Raw genomic sequence first — 19,965 nt, 5'->3', positions numbered from 1 at the left:
ACAATTTTCAAAAACTCAAGAAAAGAAATGAAGACCAAAGGGACACCAAACATAAGACTTGACACTAGACTCAAACAAAAGAAAAGATGACTAAAGATGGAAGCATTTTTGAAAAATTTTAAACAAATGAAAATAAGACACACAAAAAAACAGTAAAAAGTACCTGATCTAAGGAGCAAGACAACCATTAGTTTGTCAATCTCGAGCAATCCCCAGCAACGGCGCCAAAAACTTGGTGCGCAAAAATGAAACTCGCACAACTGAACCGGCAAGTGCACCGGATCGTCCAAGTAATACTTCAAGTGAGTGAGGGTCGATCTCATGAGGATTGTTGGATTGAGCAAGCTGTGGTTATCTTGCAGATCTTAGTCAGTGATGAGAGGATAATTTATATGCTTTTTGGCATTGTTTTTAGTATGTTTTTAGTAGGATCTAGTTACTTTTAGGGATGTTTTTATTAGTTTTTAATTAAAATTCACATTTCTGAACTTTACTATGAGTTTGTGTGTTTTTCTGTGATTTCAGGTATTTTCTGGCTGAAATTGAGGGACTTGAGCAAAAATCAGGTTCAGGTTCAGGATCAATGTCTAAGAGAGCTTCCTTGCCTCTGTTCCTGCGCATACACAGACAGAAAACAAGAAAAGATGGGATTCTCTACATCAGAGTGCAGAGAAGTCCCTGTGAGGTAATCTGTGTAAAATAATAAAATAAAAATACTAAATAAAATAAGTAAATAAATTTTGAAAATGATAAATGAAATTAGACAGAGGATTTCAAAAATTAACAGGGAAAATAAACAAGAAAATTAAAATAAAATTAACTAGGTGACACCAAACTTAATTTCAGAAATTAAGGAAAAATATTAGTGCTATTTATTTATATAAAAAAAATTTTTGAAAATACTAAGCAAAAATTTAAAAAAAAATTTAAAACTAAAACGCCTAATCTAAGTAATCAAACAATTGATAGTTGTTAATCACTATCAATCCCCGACAACGGCGCCAAAAACTTGCTGCGGAATTCATAACCACAAACTAACCGGCAAGTGCACCGGGTCGTACCAAGTAATACCTCAGGTGAGTGAGGGTCGATCCCTCGAGGATTGAAGGACTAAGCAACAATGGTTAATTGATTTACTTAGTTAGGCAAACAGAAAATAGTGTTGAGAGTTCAAAAAGACATTAAATTAAAGACAAGCGAATAAATAAGTTGGGGATAAAATATGGAGAAACAGTTAAGGCTTCAGAGTTATCTATTTTCCGAATTGACTTTTCTTATTAATTTATTTTAATCATGTAAGATTTAATTCATGGCAAACTATATGTGACTATACCCTAATTCCTTATACCTTTCTAGTCTCCTTTAAAATTCATCAACCGCCAATTCCTTGGTCAATTAATTCCAATTAGGGAGTGAAGTTTAATTCTAGTTTATATGCCACAGAAACTCTAATTACCCAAATATAAAAGGATTTTATGTCACGTATCCCGTTAAATTCAGATAAACTAGAAATTTAGGAGAATATGTTTTCAAGCTGTTGTTCAAGTAGAGAGCTTTTCCAAGTTATAGAAGAACTCAATTAGAAAGAGGGTCATACTTCCGTTCCACCCAAATTCATAAAATAAAGAACTAAAACAATTCTTGAAATAAAAATCAATACTTGAATTAAAATAGAAAATAATATTATCAATCCATACAATAGATAGAGCTCCTAACCTTAATAGTGGAGGTTTAGTTGCTCATGGCAAAGAGAAAATAAGGATTCTAATCAAATGTATTTTGGTAGAGGTGGAATGGAATCCCCTGTGGAATAATTCCAATCCCCTTTTATATCTAATCCTAATTAATTTAAAATCTATCTTCTAAAACTAAAATAATATCTTTTCCTATTTTAAAATAAAAATAAAGTTTTAAATCAGAATTAATTAATCAGCATTTTCTACACTTCGCATTTGTCATGAGTACGCGTCAATCACGCATACGCGTCGATGATCTTCTTCGCGTGTCACGCGTACGCATCAGGTACGCGCACGCGTTGCTGTGCATATCTTCAATCCACGCGTACGCATCAGGTACGCTCACGCGTCGCCATGGAAAGCTCCAAATCACACGCACGCGTCGCTCCTCGCTGTCATCTCCTTTAATTCTTGTGCTCCTTCGATTTATGCAAGCTTCCTCTCCATCCTCTAAGCATTTCTTCCCTATATAGCATTCTTCTCTTTTTCTGCAGAAGCTCCATCAAATCCAACCAAATGCTACCTAAAATAAACAGAATTGCACAAGATTCAAAGTAGCATCCATAGTGGCTAAAAGATAATTAATTTTTGATTAAACTCAATAATTTAAAAGCAAATTCACTAGGAAAAGATAGGAAAGATGCTCACACATCACATACCAAGAAAGGAATGTAAATTTTGTCATTCTCCAAGGTACAAGATAGGTAAAAAGGGTAAAAAAGTGCCTTTGAAACGAATGCACTATTTACCGCTTATACCTCATTTAAGAAGACTTTATGCTTCAATGCACACAGCACCTCACATGCGATGGCATTTTGATCACGAAGTTAAAGGAATTCTTGAGCATCCATCGGATTCAAAAGCATGGAAGTATTTTGATAGAAAACATCCACAATTTTCTCAAGAACCACGCAATGTCAGACTAGAATTATGTGCTGATGGATTCATCCCTTTTGGGCAATCTGGTAAACAATATTCATGTTGGTCAATAATTGTCACTCCTTATAATCTGCCTCCTTCTATGTGCATGAAAACTCCTTACATGTTTTTATCCATGATTATTCCTGGTCCTCGTAATCCCAAAACTAGGATTGATGTATACCTGCAGCCCTTGATTGATGAGCTAAAAATACTCTGGGAAGATGGTGTTTTAACTTATGATATTCATTCCAAGTCAAATTTTGTAATGCGAGCTACCTTGTTGTGGACTATTAATGATTTTCCCGCATATGAGATGTTGTCTGGATGGATGACAGTAGGTAGGCTAGCATGTCCATATTGTATGGAACGAACCAAGGCATTCCAATTAAAAAATGGGGAAAAGCCATCATGGTTTGACAGCCACAGACAATTCTTGCCAGATAATCACATGTTTAGAAGAAACAAGGATGCATTCTATAAGAATAGAATTGAGAGATTAGAACCTTCGCCAAGATTAACTGGAGAGAAAATATGGGATATAGTTAAGAATTATGAAAAGATTAGTGATGTTGAGCAACTTGAGATAGAAGGATATGGAAGTACGCATAATTGGACCAAAAGAAGCATATTTTGGGATTTGCCTTATTGGCGTCATAATTTAATTCGCATAACCTTGATGTAATGCATATTGAGAAGAATGTATTTGATAATATATTTAATACTATCATGGACATCAAAGAGAAGGCTAAAGATAATGCAAAGGCTAGATTGGATCTGTCATTTTACTGTAAGCGAAAAAGTTTAGAACTGGCAGAACAAAGTGAAGGTGAAATTATAAAACCCAAAGCAAACTACACATTTACCCTCCAGCAAAAGAGGGCAATATGTGAATGGGTGAAAGAGTTAAGGATGCCTGATGGATATGTTTCAAATTTAGGAGATGCATTGACATGAAGGAGGGCAAGTTATATGGAATGAAAATTCATGATTGTCATATATTTATGGAACGTTTACTCCCAATTGCTTTTAGTTCATTGCCAGAGCAGATATGGAAGCCAATAACAAAGTTAAGTCAATTCTTCCGAGATTTGTGCTCAACATCGTTATGAGAAGATGTTCTCAATAAGCTTGAAGAAAATATTCCAATTGTGCTATGCAAGTTAAAACATATTTTTCCTCCTTGATTTTTTGACTCAATGGAACATCTACCTATTCATTTGCCATTTGAAGCATTGCTTGGTGGTCCTGTGCAATATAGATGGATGTATCCTTTTGAGAGGAACCTTAGTCACACCTCTATATTTATTCTCAAATTTTTTTACTGTTTTATTAAGCCAATTGTTTGTTATTTGATTTTTGTTATGAATTTTTTTATGACAAATTTCTCCATCATCTTAAGAAAAAGGTCAAGAACAAAGCACATGTTGAAGGATCTATCATTGAATCATACCTAATTGAGGAGATTTCTTACTTTTGTGAGTACTATTTTAACCAAACTAGTATCGACACAAAGAAAAATGACGAGGGTGATGATTCAATGCAACCAACATTGTTTATTTTTAATTTGCCTGGTTGTTTGGCTGGTGAATGCAAAACTCGTTATTTAGATGACAAAGAATTTAGTGCAGTCATGAATCATATACTAATAAATTATGATGAAATTAAGACATATATTGAGTGAGTATTTATCTTCCTATGTATATTCTTACTATTAATAATATTTTCTTATATTAATAATTTAAATTTCTTTGAAATTCATGTACTATAGGATCTTTGTGGACTTCATATGCCAAGATCATATTACTTTAAGTGATGAAAAAGTTGATCAATTTATTGAAGTGGATTTTACGAAGTGGTTTAAAAATTATGTAAGTCAACATGATATGATAGTCTTATTGTACACACATTTTTTGGTAGATGACATATTATATTCTAACTTCTTGGTTCTTATTTAATATAGGTTCATGATCCTTTAAATAATGTGACGGATTTGAATATTCATTCCTTGGCATGGGATCCTTTGAGAATTGTTAAATATTGGCCTATTTACAAAGTCAATGGTTTCAGGTTTCACACAAGATCTCACTCAAGTGAAAAGTCAACTCAGAATTATGGAATATGTGTCAAAGGCACAGGTTATGGTGAATATGAAAATGATTTCTATGGCCAGCTTGATGAAATTATTCAAGTTGAGTATACTGGGCTACCACTAAAAAGAGTTGTACTATTTAAATGTGAATGTTTTGATCCCACAATTGGCAAAGGAATAAAGGTAAACAAAGAGTATGGAATCATACAGATTCGAAAGAATCGACGATATGGTAAATATGATCCATTTATCATTGCACATAAAGCAATCTAAGTATATTTTGTACATCATCCAATGAGCAATACTAGGAAAAAAGAAGAATGGTGGTTTGTATTCAAGACTAAAGCAAGAGGTGAGATTGAGATTGAAACAACGGAAGATTTTGCATATCAAGAAGATGCCACAAATCAATCTAACAATCATATCTCAAATGATATTTACACTATTATTGATTTATTAGATACCAATAGTACAAGATATGATGATGATGATGACACACTTGGGGATGAGGACGAGGACGAGGATGAAGACGAGAACGAGGACGAGGATGAGAACAATGAGGATAATGAAGATGAAGATCAAACTGAATAGTATGAAAAAGTGCACTATAAAATATATTCATTTGTATTTTTTTTTAATTTTCACTATATCTTAATCTTATATGAAAAAGTATGTAATTTTTTTATTTTATATGATTTTTTATTATATTTTATTTGTATTATTTTTTTAGAAGATTGGATATAATTTATTTTCAAGTTTTTATATGTGTGATTCTTTTAGATATATTTTATCTTAAATTTGTTACAAAATTAAATTTTGAATTATTATAACATAAATAATTAAAAGAATAATTTAAAAAATAATAGACTAGTTTAAAATATAAACAATATTTTTATATTAAAGTTAAAATTTTTTAATAAATATTTGAAATTCGTTTGAAAACCGATGCACTTTCAAACAGAATTTACAAATAATGTTATTTTCGTCCAAAATTTGTGGAAAAAAAATTTAGCTACTTCGAAGGGTTAGATATAGTAAAAGCATTTAAGACTAATTATAGACAAATTTGGGATAGAATTAACATTTTTCAAAATGCGTCCCAAATCCGTCTGAAGTTATTGTGCATATTCAGATGGATTACGGACGAATTATAGTTTTTGTCCAAAATGTGTTGCTAATTTGTATGAAAATTTTGGCGCCATCCAAAAAAAATTTGGGATAAAATTTAGACAAATTTAGGACAAAATATATTATTCCAATATCTCCATTAAAAGTTGTTCAACATTTATCTCAAATTTGTCCGAAATGAAAAAGTCATTCAGACGAAATAAATTTTGTTTGAAATTTTCGTCCGAAAAGTCCTATTTCTAGTAGTGCTCCTGGGTTAAGGTTAGGAGCTCTGCTGATTCCTATGGATTAATAATATTATGGTTTCTATTTCAATATATGTTTGATTCTATTCTATGATGCATTTTTCGTCTTTCATCCTTATGAATCTAAGGTGGAACGGAAGTATGACCCCTTATTCTACTTGAGTTCATGCAAGTCTTGACCCAGATAGTGTTGAGCTACAGCTTGAGAGTGCATCGCAGGTTCTAAGAGAGTATTTGGGCTAATTGGGATACGTGACATAAAATCCCATTAGTCATGGGTAAATGAGGTCTCTATGGCACTAAGGCTAGAATCATAAAGCATCATTCTCTGATCCGGAAGATCCGACCTTGTCTGTGGTATTTTAAGTAGGATCAACAAAAGGAGCGTGAATTGCACGGGCTTCATCTTCGACTATAGTGAAGCACTATGAGCTAACTTGATGAGAGGACATGAGTTACTCAAATATGATGTTTTGCTATGGTTTAGGGGAGATTAACTTGATGAGAGGACATAAGTTAATCACTTACAGCTTTGTCATTGAATGAATCATCCATTATTAAAGTAATCAGTAAGAAAAGTTAATCTAGAAGGATAAAGCATCTCCAAGACCTTAACTGATTTCTCATTATTGTTTCTCTGCTATTCTTTATTGCGTTCTTTAATTATTTTATGCACTTTCAACAACAACTACCTTTTCTATTCACCTGACTAAGATCTGCAGGATAACCATTGCTTGCTCAATCCGACAATTCTCGTGGGATTCGACCCTCACTCACCTGAGGTATTACTTGGACGACCCAGTGCACTTGCCGGTTCAGTTGTGCGAGTTCTAATTTTGTGCACCACTAATAAATTCCTCTTTTTGGTGCCATTCTTTTCTTGTCCCCCTTCCATTGGAATTTTAATGCTTTTAAATTTATTAAATCCTAATTAATTTTTGTCATCTAGTATCAGTTACAGATCGTAGGTAAATTTTTATTTATCTACACGTTCCATGGGTCTTGTTTAGTCTCTTTATTTTTTTTCTCTTTAATTTCTGCAAATTCACCTTAGAGTCCAGAAAAAATAAAAAAAAAGTCACAAAAAAATGATTGAGTATTATGATAGTGATGATGAAGGAATCTCATATGCGAAAAAGGGTTCTCGGTTGCAAATCCTTGCATTCAAAGGGAGCAATGATCCTAAAGCTTATTTCAGATGGGAAAGAAAGGTAGAATTAATTTTTGCAAATTGCATCCTTTCATAGGAAAAGAAGGTTCAACTAGTACAAGCCAATTTTTTCGATGCTGCTCGTGTATATTGGATTGAATTAGGAAGATCTAAAAGATGGTACGAAAAGAGCCAAATTTGCAGCTGGGAGAAGATGAAGAAAATTATGAGGAACCAATTTGTGCCATCATCATACCACATGAGGAATCGAGTTGTGCCATCATCATACCACCATGAATTTTTTGAAAAATTTTGTGAGTTACAACAAGGTTCACAATTAGTGATGGAGTACCACAAGGAGTTTCTATATTTTATGGACAAGGCTGATATTATTAAGGAGTCCTGAGGTTCTTATGGAACGATTTTTGTTTGGATTACATGAAGAACTTGCAGATAAAGTCCAACGTTATCGTTACATGACCTTGGAGGATTTGGTCAAATTGGCAATTGACATGGAGCAGGTGCAACAAATGATAGATCAACATAAGAAGAGGATTTCTTCTACTTCTATCTTTCATTCTTCTTCAAAGCCAGAGATGGAAGAATTTGTTGAGTGTGCTGTAGAGGGTGATGTGTCCTTGGAAGATTCAAAAGTGCATAATTTTTCAACTAGGTCCTTGGGATGTGAGCAATTTGAAAAATATGAGAGAAAAGAAACTGAGAAAGAAAGTGAGTGTTTGAGTGAAAAGAATCTATGTTTGATTGAAAGCGAGAGTTTTGAGAGAAAATAGGAGAATAGTGAACGAGAGGAGTCAATGAGTGAAAAAGAAACTGAGAGCAATAAACACACTTGTGAGAGAAATCTAGAAAGTTCTAGCTTAGACAAGAGTGCATTAGTATCATTGAATTTCACAGAGTCCTTAGTTTCTCATACACCTAACCATGAAATTTCTAGTATTTTTATATCAACTTTCTCAGTCTTTGTAGATTCACTGGTCAATTATGGAGGTATTAATATGGATAAAAGAGAAGATAGAGAAATTGCACACTTTGGACAAGATGGTGAAAGTATGGTTGGAAAGATTGAACTTGCACACATGAGGGACACACCCACAATTCAGTGGATTAAGCAGAACCATCAAACCATAGTATTTGAACCGGGAGATTGGGTTTGGATTCCTTAGAGGGAAAAAGAGCTTCTCAATCAAGATTCGAGGATGAATCTTTTTTGAAGAGGGAAAAGATGATACATGGTCAGGAGGGCATTTTCGTCATCTTAGAGCTAAGGGGTGGAATGGTAATCCTATCATATTCAAGGATCTGAATACTAGAAGAATTGTGCCATGCCAATCTTAGACATCAAGAAGACCAAGAGTCCGTCTAAAAAATAGTGGTGCTGAAAGGGCAACAATTCATAAGGCCCTTGGGCTAAGGCAGGACAACAAGAAACCTAATAGAGCTTTTCAAATTCAATGGAAGGCGTAATTTTTATTAATTTTTGAATTTTTAATCATTTATTTTTAATTTGTTTTGTTGTTAGAGTTTGTTGGAATATTTGATTTGCTTAGTAGTATTTTTAGGGATTTTAAATTTAAATCAAATCTGATCTAATCTAATAAGATCAAATTTGATTTAAAATAGTTATCATATCTTTAGGATTTTAAAATTTAAATCAAATCTGATATAATCCAATAAGGTCAAATATGATATAAATTAGCTGTCTTATCTTATCTTATCTTTTACCCAGTTAGGGGTCTATTTCAACACCTTTGGTGAGACATTTACACAACTTTGATGAATAAAATTTTCTTAGTGCTTTATGCACATTTTTTTAGTGTGATTAAGTGAGGTGAGTGATTTGCTTTGCTTGTTGCATGGAGAAGATTGAGTGATTCAATTTTCATCCCTCTGATCTAGGTTGTCAAGGACAGGTTCTTTAAAGGTCTAATAGGGAATCTCTTTCGGTGACCTTGGTTGCTAAGGACAGGTTTCTTAGAGGTCTAGTAGGAAACCCCCTTTATCTATCTTTTTATATTTTCGCTGTGTCTCTTTGTGCCAATAAATTCCTCTTCGTGGTGCCATTCTTTTCTTGTCCCCTTTTACTGAATAATTCTTATCTATTGTGATAAAACCCCTAAGCCCCAATCTAATTTTCTTATCATTAAATTAAGGATGATGTAAAAAATTTAACCGTATAAATTAGAAGCATACCGGTCATTTCCATTCAAACTAAGCAAAATCCGATTGTCAGTGGTGGAAGCTCAGCCTCTAAGTGAGAAGTGACTTGGTGCACCCTGTAAAGGAGTGACGGGCCTATGTTGTGGTTTGACTTGTTAGTCGATAAGAACACCATAAATATACAGAAGAGGGGGTTGAATTGAGCATAAATGTTAAATTAAAAATTTGCGGAATATAGATGGAAACTTAAATTACGAAAATGTAAACTTGTGAACAAAGGTGACATACTTCTGTTTTTTGTGGGCTTATAAGCGAACTTCAAGCATTTAAACCACGTACTTGATATTTTTTGTACCACTTATCTAAAATAAATGAAAGCTTAAAAGCCAGTATTTTCGTACTAGAACTTTTTCAAGCTAAGGACTTGAACGAATTTCTAAGAACTTATAAGGAGCCAACTTTCCACATCACTTTAGAAAAGTAAATAGCAAGAAATTTTAAGAGTTTAAGGGTTAGAAAGAAGTACAAGCACAAAATTTTCACCAACGTCCTCCCACTAAAATTCAAAGATTTTTACTATATCACCAACCTTATAGGGGCATTGAGAAACCGCAACAAGATAGATCACTTGATGAACACCTCACAGTATATGAAGTTGTATATGAACACCTCATAATATATGAAACCGTTAAACGACTCCACTTCGAGACTTCTTCTCTAAGAACTTGAAGTAATACTAATTTCAAGTGTTTTTTCCTTGAGTGCTTAACAATCTTAGGTATCCTCACTGACTATAGTGTTTAGCAAGTCTCACCATAGAGAAAATAACCTCTAAGTCTCTCAAAAATTAGGAAGCGTTACAAAACTCTTATTTTACAATATGTGATAGTGAAATTTAGAAATAATGAGCTCTCTCAAAAGAGTATATGGTTATAAATGAATCATTATGAATAATCTAAAGCTATCTCTCAAATGTTTATGAAAAACACTTTGAAAACTTAAGGAATTTAATCACAATAAAAGTTTATAGCATGAAAAAGTTGTGTTCTCCAACAAAGGACCAAGACCTCTATTTATAGGTCTTCATGCATCCATGAATGTTAGAAGTGAGTGGAGAGAGCAAATGAGTCAAAAACATATGCTCTTGGTAGGGTCTTATGTCTACAAGGACATATAGGATCAATCCTCAAGGCTAGGAATCAATCATCTAGTTCAACTTTGCGTGAAACATAACATAGGGATCGATCCTTTAGGTTTAAATTTCAACAAATTTAAATTTCGAGTTATGGTGCATTGTGCATGATTAGATATCGTCATACTCTCCATAATCTATTATAAACATATTAGGATAATCATAACACGACCTATACTCATCTCAATTATGTATTTTTGAAATCATTGAGTAAAAATAATTTTACTTTGATTAAAACTTGATTTTAGCTTGAGAGATAAACTTGAGTTACCCTTACAAGTAAAAGCTAAAGTCCTACACCTAAACCTTGTTTGTTGGACTTCTCCTTGTTATATAATCTTTGATGCATGCATTATTAATTCTTTAATGAGGAGCTTGTGTTTGAGTTTGATGTAAGAATCCTCTTTGTAAAAATCTGTTTTTACTCGTCGTAAAACGGTAAAAACTTTTTACATCGAATCTTTGACAAAATTTTTTTCCTTTAAAATCACTCATCAAACTTGATGTTATATCACATAATACATGTGATGAAATTATATTTCTATTTACCATATAGTCAATTTATAAGTTAGGTTAAAGTCAAGTAAAAGATTAAGTTCATTACTTTTCATAACACTAGTTATTTTGCTGACGGAAATCTCATGTTGTCATACATCAAAACACATAAGCATACATATGATGCAAGGTTAAGAATATGCATTCAACTAAGATAGAATATTTAACATGATTCAGGATGAGACTTGTAACACCCTAATTAGCCTAAGCCTTACCTCGCGCCGTAAAGCAAAGGTTAATCAGAGATTACGACAATTCTAAAGCTCATATGTATAATATATAAAAGAAATAATATAATCTAGAAGCCCGATGAAAGATATAGCTTAAAAATAGGATTTCAAAAGCGCAAAGCATACTAGCGAAGCTACTATCTTAAGGCACAAGAAACAGAAGTGATATAAACAAGGTAATAGTATCAAAGTATAATATCATAAGAAACTAGCCTCGACTCGCAGAGTATAAGCCGGCTAGCAATACACAGACCATATAGAAACCTGACAGTTTAAAAAAAGCTTATACAAGTTTTCTTTCTCTCAAATACATGCCTCTAGGCAAAACAAAATACAAAAGAGAGATGTAGAAACAAGATAAACCAAAAAGACTCCAAAAGAATCCAAGATCCTCCGCTCCTGTCACCATCCAAAGCAACTCACCGAGGTGGGTTGCGACCTGCATATGAAAAACACAACAAATATATGGTATGAGAACCGGAGGTTCTCAGTATGGTAACAGTACCAAGTGATGTAGGATATAAGACCTCGGGATGCCAAAGGCAATCCTAAGCTCCATATCCATCACAAGATTCAAGCTTAAAGCATTCTAAAACAAAACAAGCATAATATAAACCTTATCATAATTAAACCGGGTAATCCATCTTAAGCGATTTCTACTCTAACCAAACACCGATGTCCCACAGCCTTCACCAACCTATCCTCCATGCGATCCCATCGCCACCGCCTTCCAAACCTCCTCAATCCCAGTAGAAAGTACAATTAATAAACAATGCAAGTAAAACACAAGTAGAATCATATGAGACAAATAATTCAGATAGTAAGTAAGCAAGTTATTCAATTAGGCAAGCCATTACAAGTAAACAAAGCATACAAACAGATAGAAAATGCATATGATGAATGCCTGCCCTACTGGCTGTGATATCACATTGTTGGTTCAACTGCCAACCCGACACATCTCCATGGAGACGTCGCCCTTCGGATTTCTCATATGGGAACCCCCGAGATATAGTGCCTGGATCACTGTCCAGGTACCGGCGCCTGCTCGCCTATAGGTCCGAAGGGATACGAGCAGGATACTCTTGCCACAGACCTCACATCTCAACGCAAGCGGGACGAACCACCGCCCTTATGCCGCCGCCGCTACCTCGACAGGCGGGATCCAACCCCGTCCCTGCCAGGCGCATAGCGTCTCATAATCTCAATAAAAACAATATCTCAGTGGTTTTCAGAAAATATTTTTAATATACAGAGATCCATCGTCTCAATCCGAGTCCTCGACTCATCTCAACCACTGTCCATTCATAACTCAGTTTCCAATGTCCAAGGTTCAGCATTCCTTATCTCATGTATCAATCATCCTCCACCCAATGTCAAATCATTCTCAGTACACCAGAAACCTAGGCCTCCGTTTTCTAATTTATCATAAAACCGTGTTCTAGAAACCTTAACTTACATCCCATGTTCCAATACTCAAAATTAAGCCCATAAGTTTTTAAAATGGTGTTTTAGAAGCTTACAACCTTTTTGGGAAGGTAGAATAGTTGAAAACAAATAAAATTTTGAGAAACAGGACGTGTGCGGCCGCACAAGGGTCTGTACGTCCGCACACTCCTGAGAGTTTTGAAATACATGCGTATGCACAGGGGTGTGCGTACGCACATGTGTCAATTTTTACAAGGATCTGTGCACTCGCACAACCTGTGCCAGTGTCCCCAACAGACTGACCTTCCCGACGTGTGCGTCCGCACAGGTTGAAGTTTTTCCTTGGATATGTGCGCGCACAAGCTATGCCAGCGCTGCGAACAGAACGCACTTCCCTGCCTGTGCGTGCACACAGGTGCGTGCGTCCACACAGGTCAAAATATTTGCAGGGTGTGCGTCCGCACGAGTGTGTGCGTCCGCACATATCAGAAATCATGAAATTCTGCAACTCTGCATATTTTTAGATTTTTAACACCAACTTTGAAGGATCATAACTTCCTCTACAAAATTCCAATTTTCATAAATTTTATATCGATTTAAAGAGTTTTCAAAGATCTTTAATTCTAAATAAATTTCAATCAATTTTGAAAATCGAGGCAAAAGTGATGACCGAGCAAAGTTCACCAAAAACTCAATTTTACCAAACTTCACAATTTATACCATTTCTCACCATACACATTTCAAACCATACAATACCATCCAAAACTCCATTTTTCATCAAAATGTACTTGTTGCATTACAATACACCAAATTTCCCACATTCTCCTTCTCATTTCATTACTATCAATTCCAACATCAACTATATGACACTTATGATCAAATTCACCATCAAACCCACAATTTCATAAATCATAACACTACAATTATCATAAGGAACCAACTTCCAATCCATACAATCATTCAACATCATCATATCATTATAATTCATCACAATCAACCCAACATTCATCAATTCATCAACATATAACACACCAACTGTCATTTTAGTTCAACCTATCTTATTGGTCACTAGCCTATGTGTCCATGAACATTATATACTACATAGAGGAAATCGAAACCATACCTTGGCCGATTCCCCTTTATGCACCAAAACTTCAATTATAGCACAAACAAGCTTCCAACCATAAACCAAGCTTTCACTTCCACTCCAATAAGCACAAAAAAGTTCCAAGAGCTCCCAAAGCCACAATAATCAAACTATATACATGTAATTCACCTCAAAGCAACCTAGGGTTCCAATTAAACATAAATTCACAAGGTTTTAGTGGCTCTTACCTTCTCCAACAGATTTAATAGCAAGAATCCAAGGCTAAGCAAGGATTAGAGCAAACCTAAACATCCAAAATCACAAAAACTAATTTAATCAAAAACCCTATGAACCCGAAATTTTGAGGAGAGAAACTGAGAGGAATTCGAGCTTTTCTTTCCAGTTTCTTATATGATTTTTGTAGAGCTCTTCACGAGGAACGCGTAGCCGCAAACGGTGCAGCGATCGGAGCTCTCTAGCTCAAGATATGAGCTTGGCAAGTTTGAAGTGAATAGTAACAATGGTGGAAAGCTCCCACCCCTCTCCTCACTTCAGCTGCTGTTGTGTTTAAGTTATGAGGGTGAATGTGACTGAAATGGGTTCATTTAAGTGTATTTATATGTTGGGCTTAGGCCCAACTTGGGTCCGGTCCAAGCTGTTAGCGTTTTTAGCCCGTTTGGCCCAACTTCGGGCCAAACCTTTAAAATTAATGCCCGGTTTTCCATTTCTAACATTTTTCTAAGGTTTTCTCCGGTTTTTACTTTTTCTCATGCGGTACCGGACAGACTTGAACCGGTTCAACCTGTTCAATTTCCGGTTCGTGATTTTTTACGATTTTTCATAAAAAGCGCATTTTCTGACTCAAAAAGACCTATTGAGTCCAAAAATTACCTTTAAATCCTCAAATTCTCACTCTAACTTTTCAAAGCCTAATTTGGGCAATTAATCACTTAATTAACTGGTTGATTAGTTGCGATTCTTACAAGACTGAGGTTGTGACTGTCGCTGAGACTGGGATTGAGGCTAGGGCTGAGACTAGGTCTAGGTGCCAGGTGAGCCTGCCATGTAAGCATGGGAGCCAAAAGTCTTGATCATCCTCATTGGCTTTAGTCCCTATGACAAAGATTCAACCACTATTGATGTGAAGGTAGCTACAATCAAGATAGGAGGAGTGGTAGTATAGTAGTAGTCGTCATATGAGGGGTGCGAAATGTGCCACATAGATCAAGCGCCATACTTGTGTTCTTTCTAGGGCCACTATCTACGATCATCACTACTGATACCACACCACCAATCATCGTCACCCCGATCATGACCCGACTTTCATGCCATGTATCTCAAACCAAGAAGACAACATGAATTAGCCCAAGATAACATTGTGATAGCATTATCAAATGACAAAATACAATCAAATTTGGCTGGGATAAAGTAAACATAAGAAGTTTAGTATGTTACTTTTACTTAGACTCATTTAGTAGTTTACACAGATAGCTCATCTTTCCCATAATTAAATATCATCCATCTTCAAAAAATTTTTTAAGAATTTTTTAAGACCTTCCACAAATAATTATTTCAAACCCCTTATTTGTTCACACTCTATCACATACATTCAAAAATTATTTTGAACCATCTGCGCTACAATTCCTCTTACATTTATCAAAAAATATTTTTTCTTTAATTTTATTAAGTGTGTTCTTAAGTTTTTTAAAATGTTCAACAGAATTTCTCTTAGAAGGAGATGGCGTGCCTGCTGCATGGACAATGCATGTCCACCCTCCAGGATCTCATGATCCACGAGAAGCAGTGCAGCAGTATCATAGAGCATGGGTGCTTAATGCGTGAGCATCTTTCCTATCTTTTCCTAGTGAATTTGCATTCGAATTTATTAAGTTTAATCAAGAATTAAGTATTTTTGAGCCACTATGAATGCTACTTTGAGTTGTGTGTAATTTGGTTTATTTCAAGTAGCATTCGGACAGGTTTGACAGAATTCGTGTAGAAGAAAAGGAAGAAAGTGGATGATGTTGTCAACCCTGACCTCCTTGTACTCTAATAAACATAACTTGAGTTAAAGAGGTCCTATTGACGCGATTTCAATGGCATTGGAAAGCTAACATTCAGAGCTTTCCAATGATATATAATAGTCTATACTTTTCGTTTAGAATCACTACCTTGGTGATGGCAAATTTGGTATTTTTCAAGTTTGGCGCTACACTCACCCACCTCTAGGAATTGCATGGCGTTAAATTGAAGCCAAACTTGAGAAGTTTGGAGTTTGGCGCCAGTGCTAGAAAATCAGGAAGAGTGTGTGGCGTTGAAGTGATTCCAAGTTTAACTTCATGAGCACCATAATTGCAAGATTCCACACGGGTATGATGGCGCCAAACTTGGCTCAACCCAAGTTTGGCGCCACCCTTAGTGAATTTGGTGGTCCCCATTCGTCCAAGGAGCCAGCGCGAAGATTTTATTAATTTTTTATTAAACTTTATTTTATTTTAAAATAAGAAAAGATATTATTTAGTTTTAGAAAATATATTTTACATTAATCAGTATTAGATATAAAAGGGAAAAGATTCAGCCCTTCGGGGGACTCTTCTCTCTTTTTCTTACCTCATTCCGTAATTTACAGTTTTTTAGAATCCTTGTTTTCTCTCTAAACCATGAGCAACTAAACTTTCACTGCTATGGTTAGGAGCTCTGTTTATTGTATGGATTGATATTATTACTCTTCTATTTTAATTACTGTTTTGATTTCAATTTCAAGAATTTATTTTCGTTCTTCATCTTATGAATTTGGGTGGAACAGAAGTATGACCCTTGCTCTATTTGAGTTCTTGTGAATCTCGGGAGAGTTATCTCTAGAGGATCGTCTCGCTTCAACAACAGGCTCAATTGTGGTTCTCTAGAGAGTCTCACTTGAACAACAGCTTGAAAACAATTTCTCCTAAATTTCTAGTTATCTGGACTTAACGGGATACGTGACATATAATTCTCTTATATTTGGATAATTAGGGTTTCTGTGGCACATAAACTAGTTTTGAACTTAACCCTCTAATCGGAATCACATGACCAAAGAATTGGCAGTTGATGAAGATTAAAGGAGACTAAAAAGGTCTAAGGAATTAGGGTTTAGTCAGATATAATTTGTCCTGAATTGAATCTTTCATGATTAAAGTAGTTGGTAAGAAAAGTTAATCTGGAAAATAAACATCTCTAAAACCTTAACTGTTTTACTCATATATTTCACAATCCGTTTACTACTTGCTTTCTAATTTTCTGTATTTAATGTTTAATGAAATTGAGACCCAAACATTCTTTTCTGCTTGTCTAACTAAGTAAATCATTCAATCATTGTTGCTTAGCCCATCAATCTTTGTGGAATCGACCCTCACTCACCTGAGGTATTATTTGGTATGACCCGATACACTTACCAATTAGTTTATGGACTTTAAATTCCACACCAATGCTTTGACCACAAAGGCGTGGCAATTGAAGAACTGCGAGATTGTGGTGTTATTTTCACGTTGATGGTAAGAAGTACAAATCACCATACACGCGTTTATCATACTATTATTATACTCAAATGCACACCAGAAATAATAAACTAATATAATGAATAATTTCCGACTTATTAAACCTTAAATTTATTTTATCCAAGATTTGTCAAAAAAAATATTTTAGCGAATTTGCTCTTCCTTTTAAGAAGTTTTATTCTTTATCATTACACAACTTATTTTAGTACAAGCTAGTTGGAGCCCCTATTAGATTACAATCTAAATAGGTGGGAACAATAAAGAGGAGACATATAGAAATAGGCAAGGAGGTCATAGGGGCCTAGAATGTAGAAAAAGGACTCATTTGTTATTGTTGCAAAAAGTTTTCTAAAACTCTTCTGTCAACGTCACTAATATCCATAGAATCCATTAGCAATGCTAGCCTTTCACTAAGGTCATCCACTTCTTTCTGCAGCCTCCTAATGTGACTGCAAGTTTCTTGCAAGATCTTTGACATTGAATGCTGCATGGAAATGCAAACTTTTCATCACTTAAAAAGGGAGTAGGAATTTCAGAATAACGCTAATTAATTTCGCCTAAGAATGTTTAGAATTACCTATAAAAATACACATAATAAACATATTTCAAAAAATTTTAGATTACATACTTTGGTCTTCTACAAATATTTATTCTTTATAAATTTTAAAAAATTATTCTAGTTAGAGCAATTTTTTTTTCCAATCAAATTTTTAATGTGTTAGACTAATAATTTTCTAATAATTTTTATAAGATAATTAGATCTTAGGAGATATATTCCAAGTCAAATTAGTTTCCCTTCAAAAAAAAAAAAAAAAAAAATTTATCTGACAAAAGTAATTCTCAAAAATTTTTAAAGAATAAAAATTTGTTTAAGATCAAAGTGTTTAATCTAAAAGATCTAAAACATTAATTTCAGTGTTCATTCCAAAATATATCTTGCAGTCATTTCATATATGAGTAATGTTATTTGAATGTTCTATGTACGTGAGACACCCAAAAAAGGATAATTGAAAAATAGAAAAATATGATAAACTCAAACGTGGATTATTCCAGTTGTTAAGGTAGTAGACATTTGTTTGGAATTCAAATATTTTTTTTTATTATTTTACTTCCCTGGTACATAATTATGATTGACCAAAATCTATGACATGAAAATTGACAAGTGTATTTTAGTGGAGCATTTTTTGTTTCCCCTTTAGCTTAATTTTATCGCACTCTTTCAGGAGTCCAACTTTTATGTATTTATGTGATATTAAATCGGGACTCAAATAAGTAATGGGGAGTGTTAGGAAACAATGAAAATTTTGAATAATATGAACAATCACCAATTAAATGAAAATACATTACACCTTAATTTAATACTACTAATTAAATTTACTCTTTTAACCCTATTAATTCATATTGTTTACACATTGTTCAAAAATTTTATTGGTTACCTATACTTTTCCATAAGTAATAATGTATGTCTCCCTTATAAAAGGCTGACATATGAAATTTCACATAAATATCTAACTATAAATTATAATTTCTATAGAAAATTAAAACCAACTGAACAATACTCTGCTGTCATTTATCCATTACTGAAAACAATGCAAGTAATGCAACTACAAATGCATTATACAGATCATGTAGGAAGAATGTGTGTTACCAATGCTCGTGAAATGTAACCGTAAACTTTCTGTTCTAAAACTCTAATTAAAGATCTTAAATTGTAAAATAGAAGTATATGAGTGATTTGATCTAACACATTTTTCATATAAGAATCTTTTCTGAACTTAAAAAGTTAGGAAAATGAGAATAGAAAGAATCGAATTGAATTCAAAACTTTATAGTCATAAGAACTTTAATATCATATTATAAAAGAGATAAATGAATATTTTATATATTATACAATCAAACAAACAAATAATAATGGTGATACAATACATTATACACATATATACGCTACCTTTGAGTTGGTTCTTTGGTTCAGATGTGGCAGAAGTACTTGCAACCTTGACACAAGATCATTAATCTCATTCTCTGTTAACTTCGAACCTGTTGTGGAGCTTCTCTGGCCAGACATCACTGAATGGAAAAGCCTCTACTACTTCAATAATTATCCTTTATTATTTCTTAATAAATTATTATATTTATGTGGCCTTTGCTTGGCTTGTAGAATGCAGTGTATGTGTGTTATTTTCTGTAGATATATATGTGGATGTTGCATTGCACACTGAAATGAATTGAAGCCTTTAAATAGAGGAGAGATGTTAAGTGAGTGAAGCTAGCTATAGGTTCGTGAAGGCACTAATTAGTTGGAATAAGACGATTGCTGACAGGCATTTAATTATTGAATTGTATGAATCAAATTAAAGAAGCTTTTATCACACATACATGGACAATAGGCCCACGGTTACTGTGCTTTTCAGAATCAATGCGTAACACAAAATCTTATAATAATATAAATTTGGTAGAGCTTCACTTATTTATTTTTCTTGGTGCATGCATGTATCC

The 19,965-nt window shown here is 34.0% G+C and overlaps 1 protein-coding gene and 1 pseudogene across 1 annotated transcript; one reads left to right on the top strand and one right to left on the bottom strand.

Annotated features, from left to right (window-relative positions):
* The first annotated feature begins 2,472 nt into the window (after nucleotides 1-2,472).
* LOC148568121 (uncharacterized) lies at nucleotides 2,473-5,337 on the top strand (annotated as a pseudogene).
* Nucleotides 5,338-17,670: 12,333 nt separating this feature from the next.
* Nucleotides 17,671-19,655, bottom strand: LOC110270606 (transcription factor ILI7-like). Its single transcript, XM_088485801.1, has 2 exons — nucleotides 19,418-19,655; nucleotides 17,671-17,953 (listed from the first exon to the last, which is right to left on the bottom strand). Exons 1-2 carry the CDS (start codon nucleotides 19,532-19,534, stop codon nucleotides 17,798-17,800), a joined length of 273 nt encoding a protein of 90 aa, XP_088341927.1. The 5' UTR covers nucleotides 19,535-19,655; the 3' UTR covers nucleotides 17,671-17,797.
* Between the last annotated feature and the right edge of the window lie 310 nt (nucleotides 19,656-19,965).

Source organism: Arachis ipaensis, chromosome B4 (assembly GCF_059453495.1).
Source record: "Arachis ipaensis isolate K30076 ecotype BB chromosome B4, ASM5945349v1, whole genome shotgun sequence".
NCBI lineage: Eukaryota > Viridiplantae > Streptophyta > Magnoliopsida > Fabales > Fabaceae > Arachis > Arachis ipaensis.
This window is presented reverse-complemented; position numbering and strand designations above follow the sequence as displayed.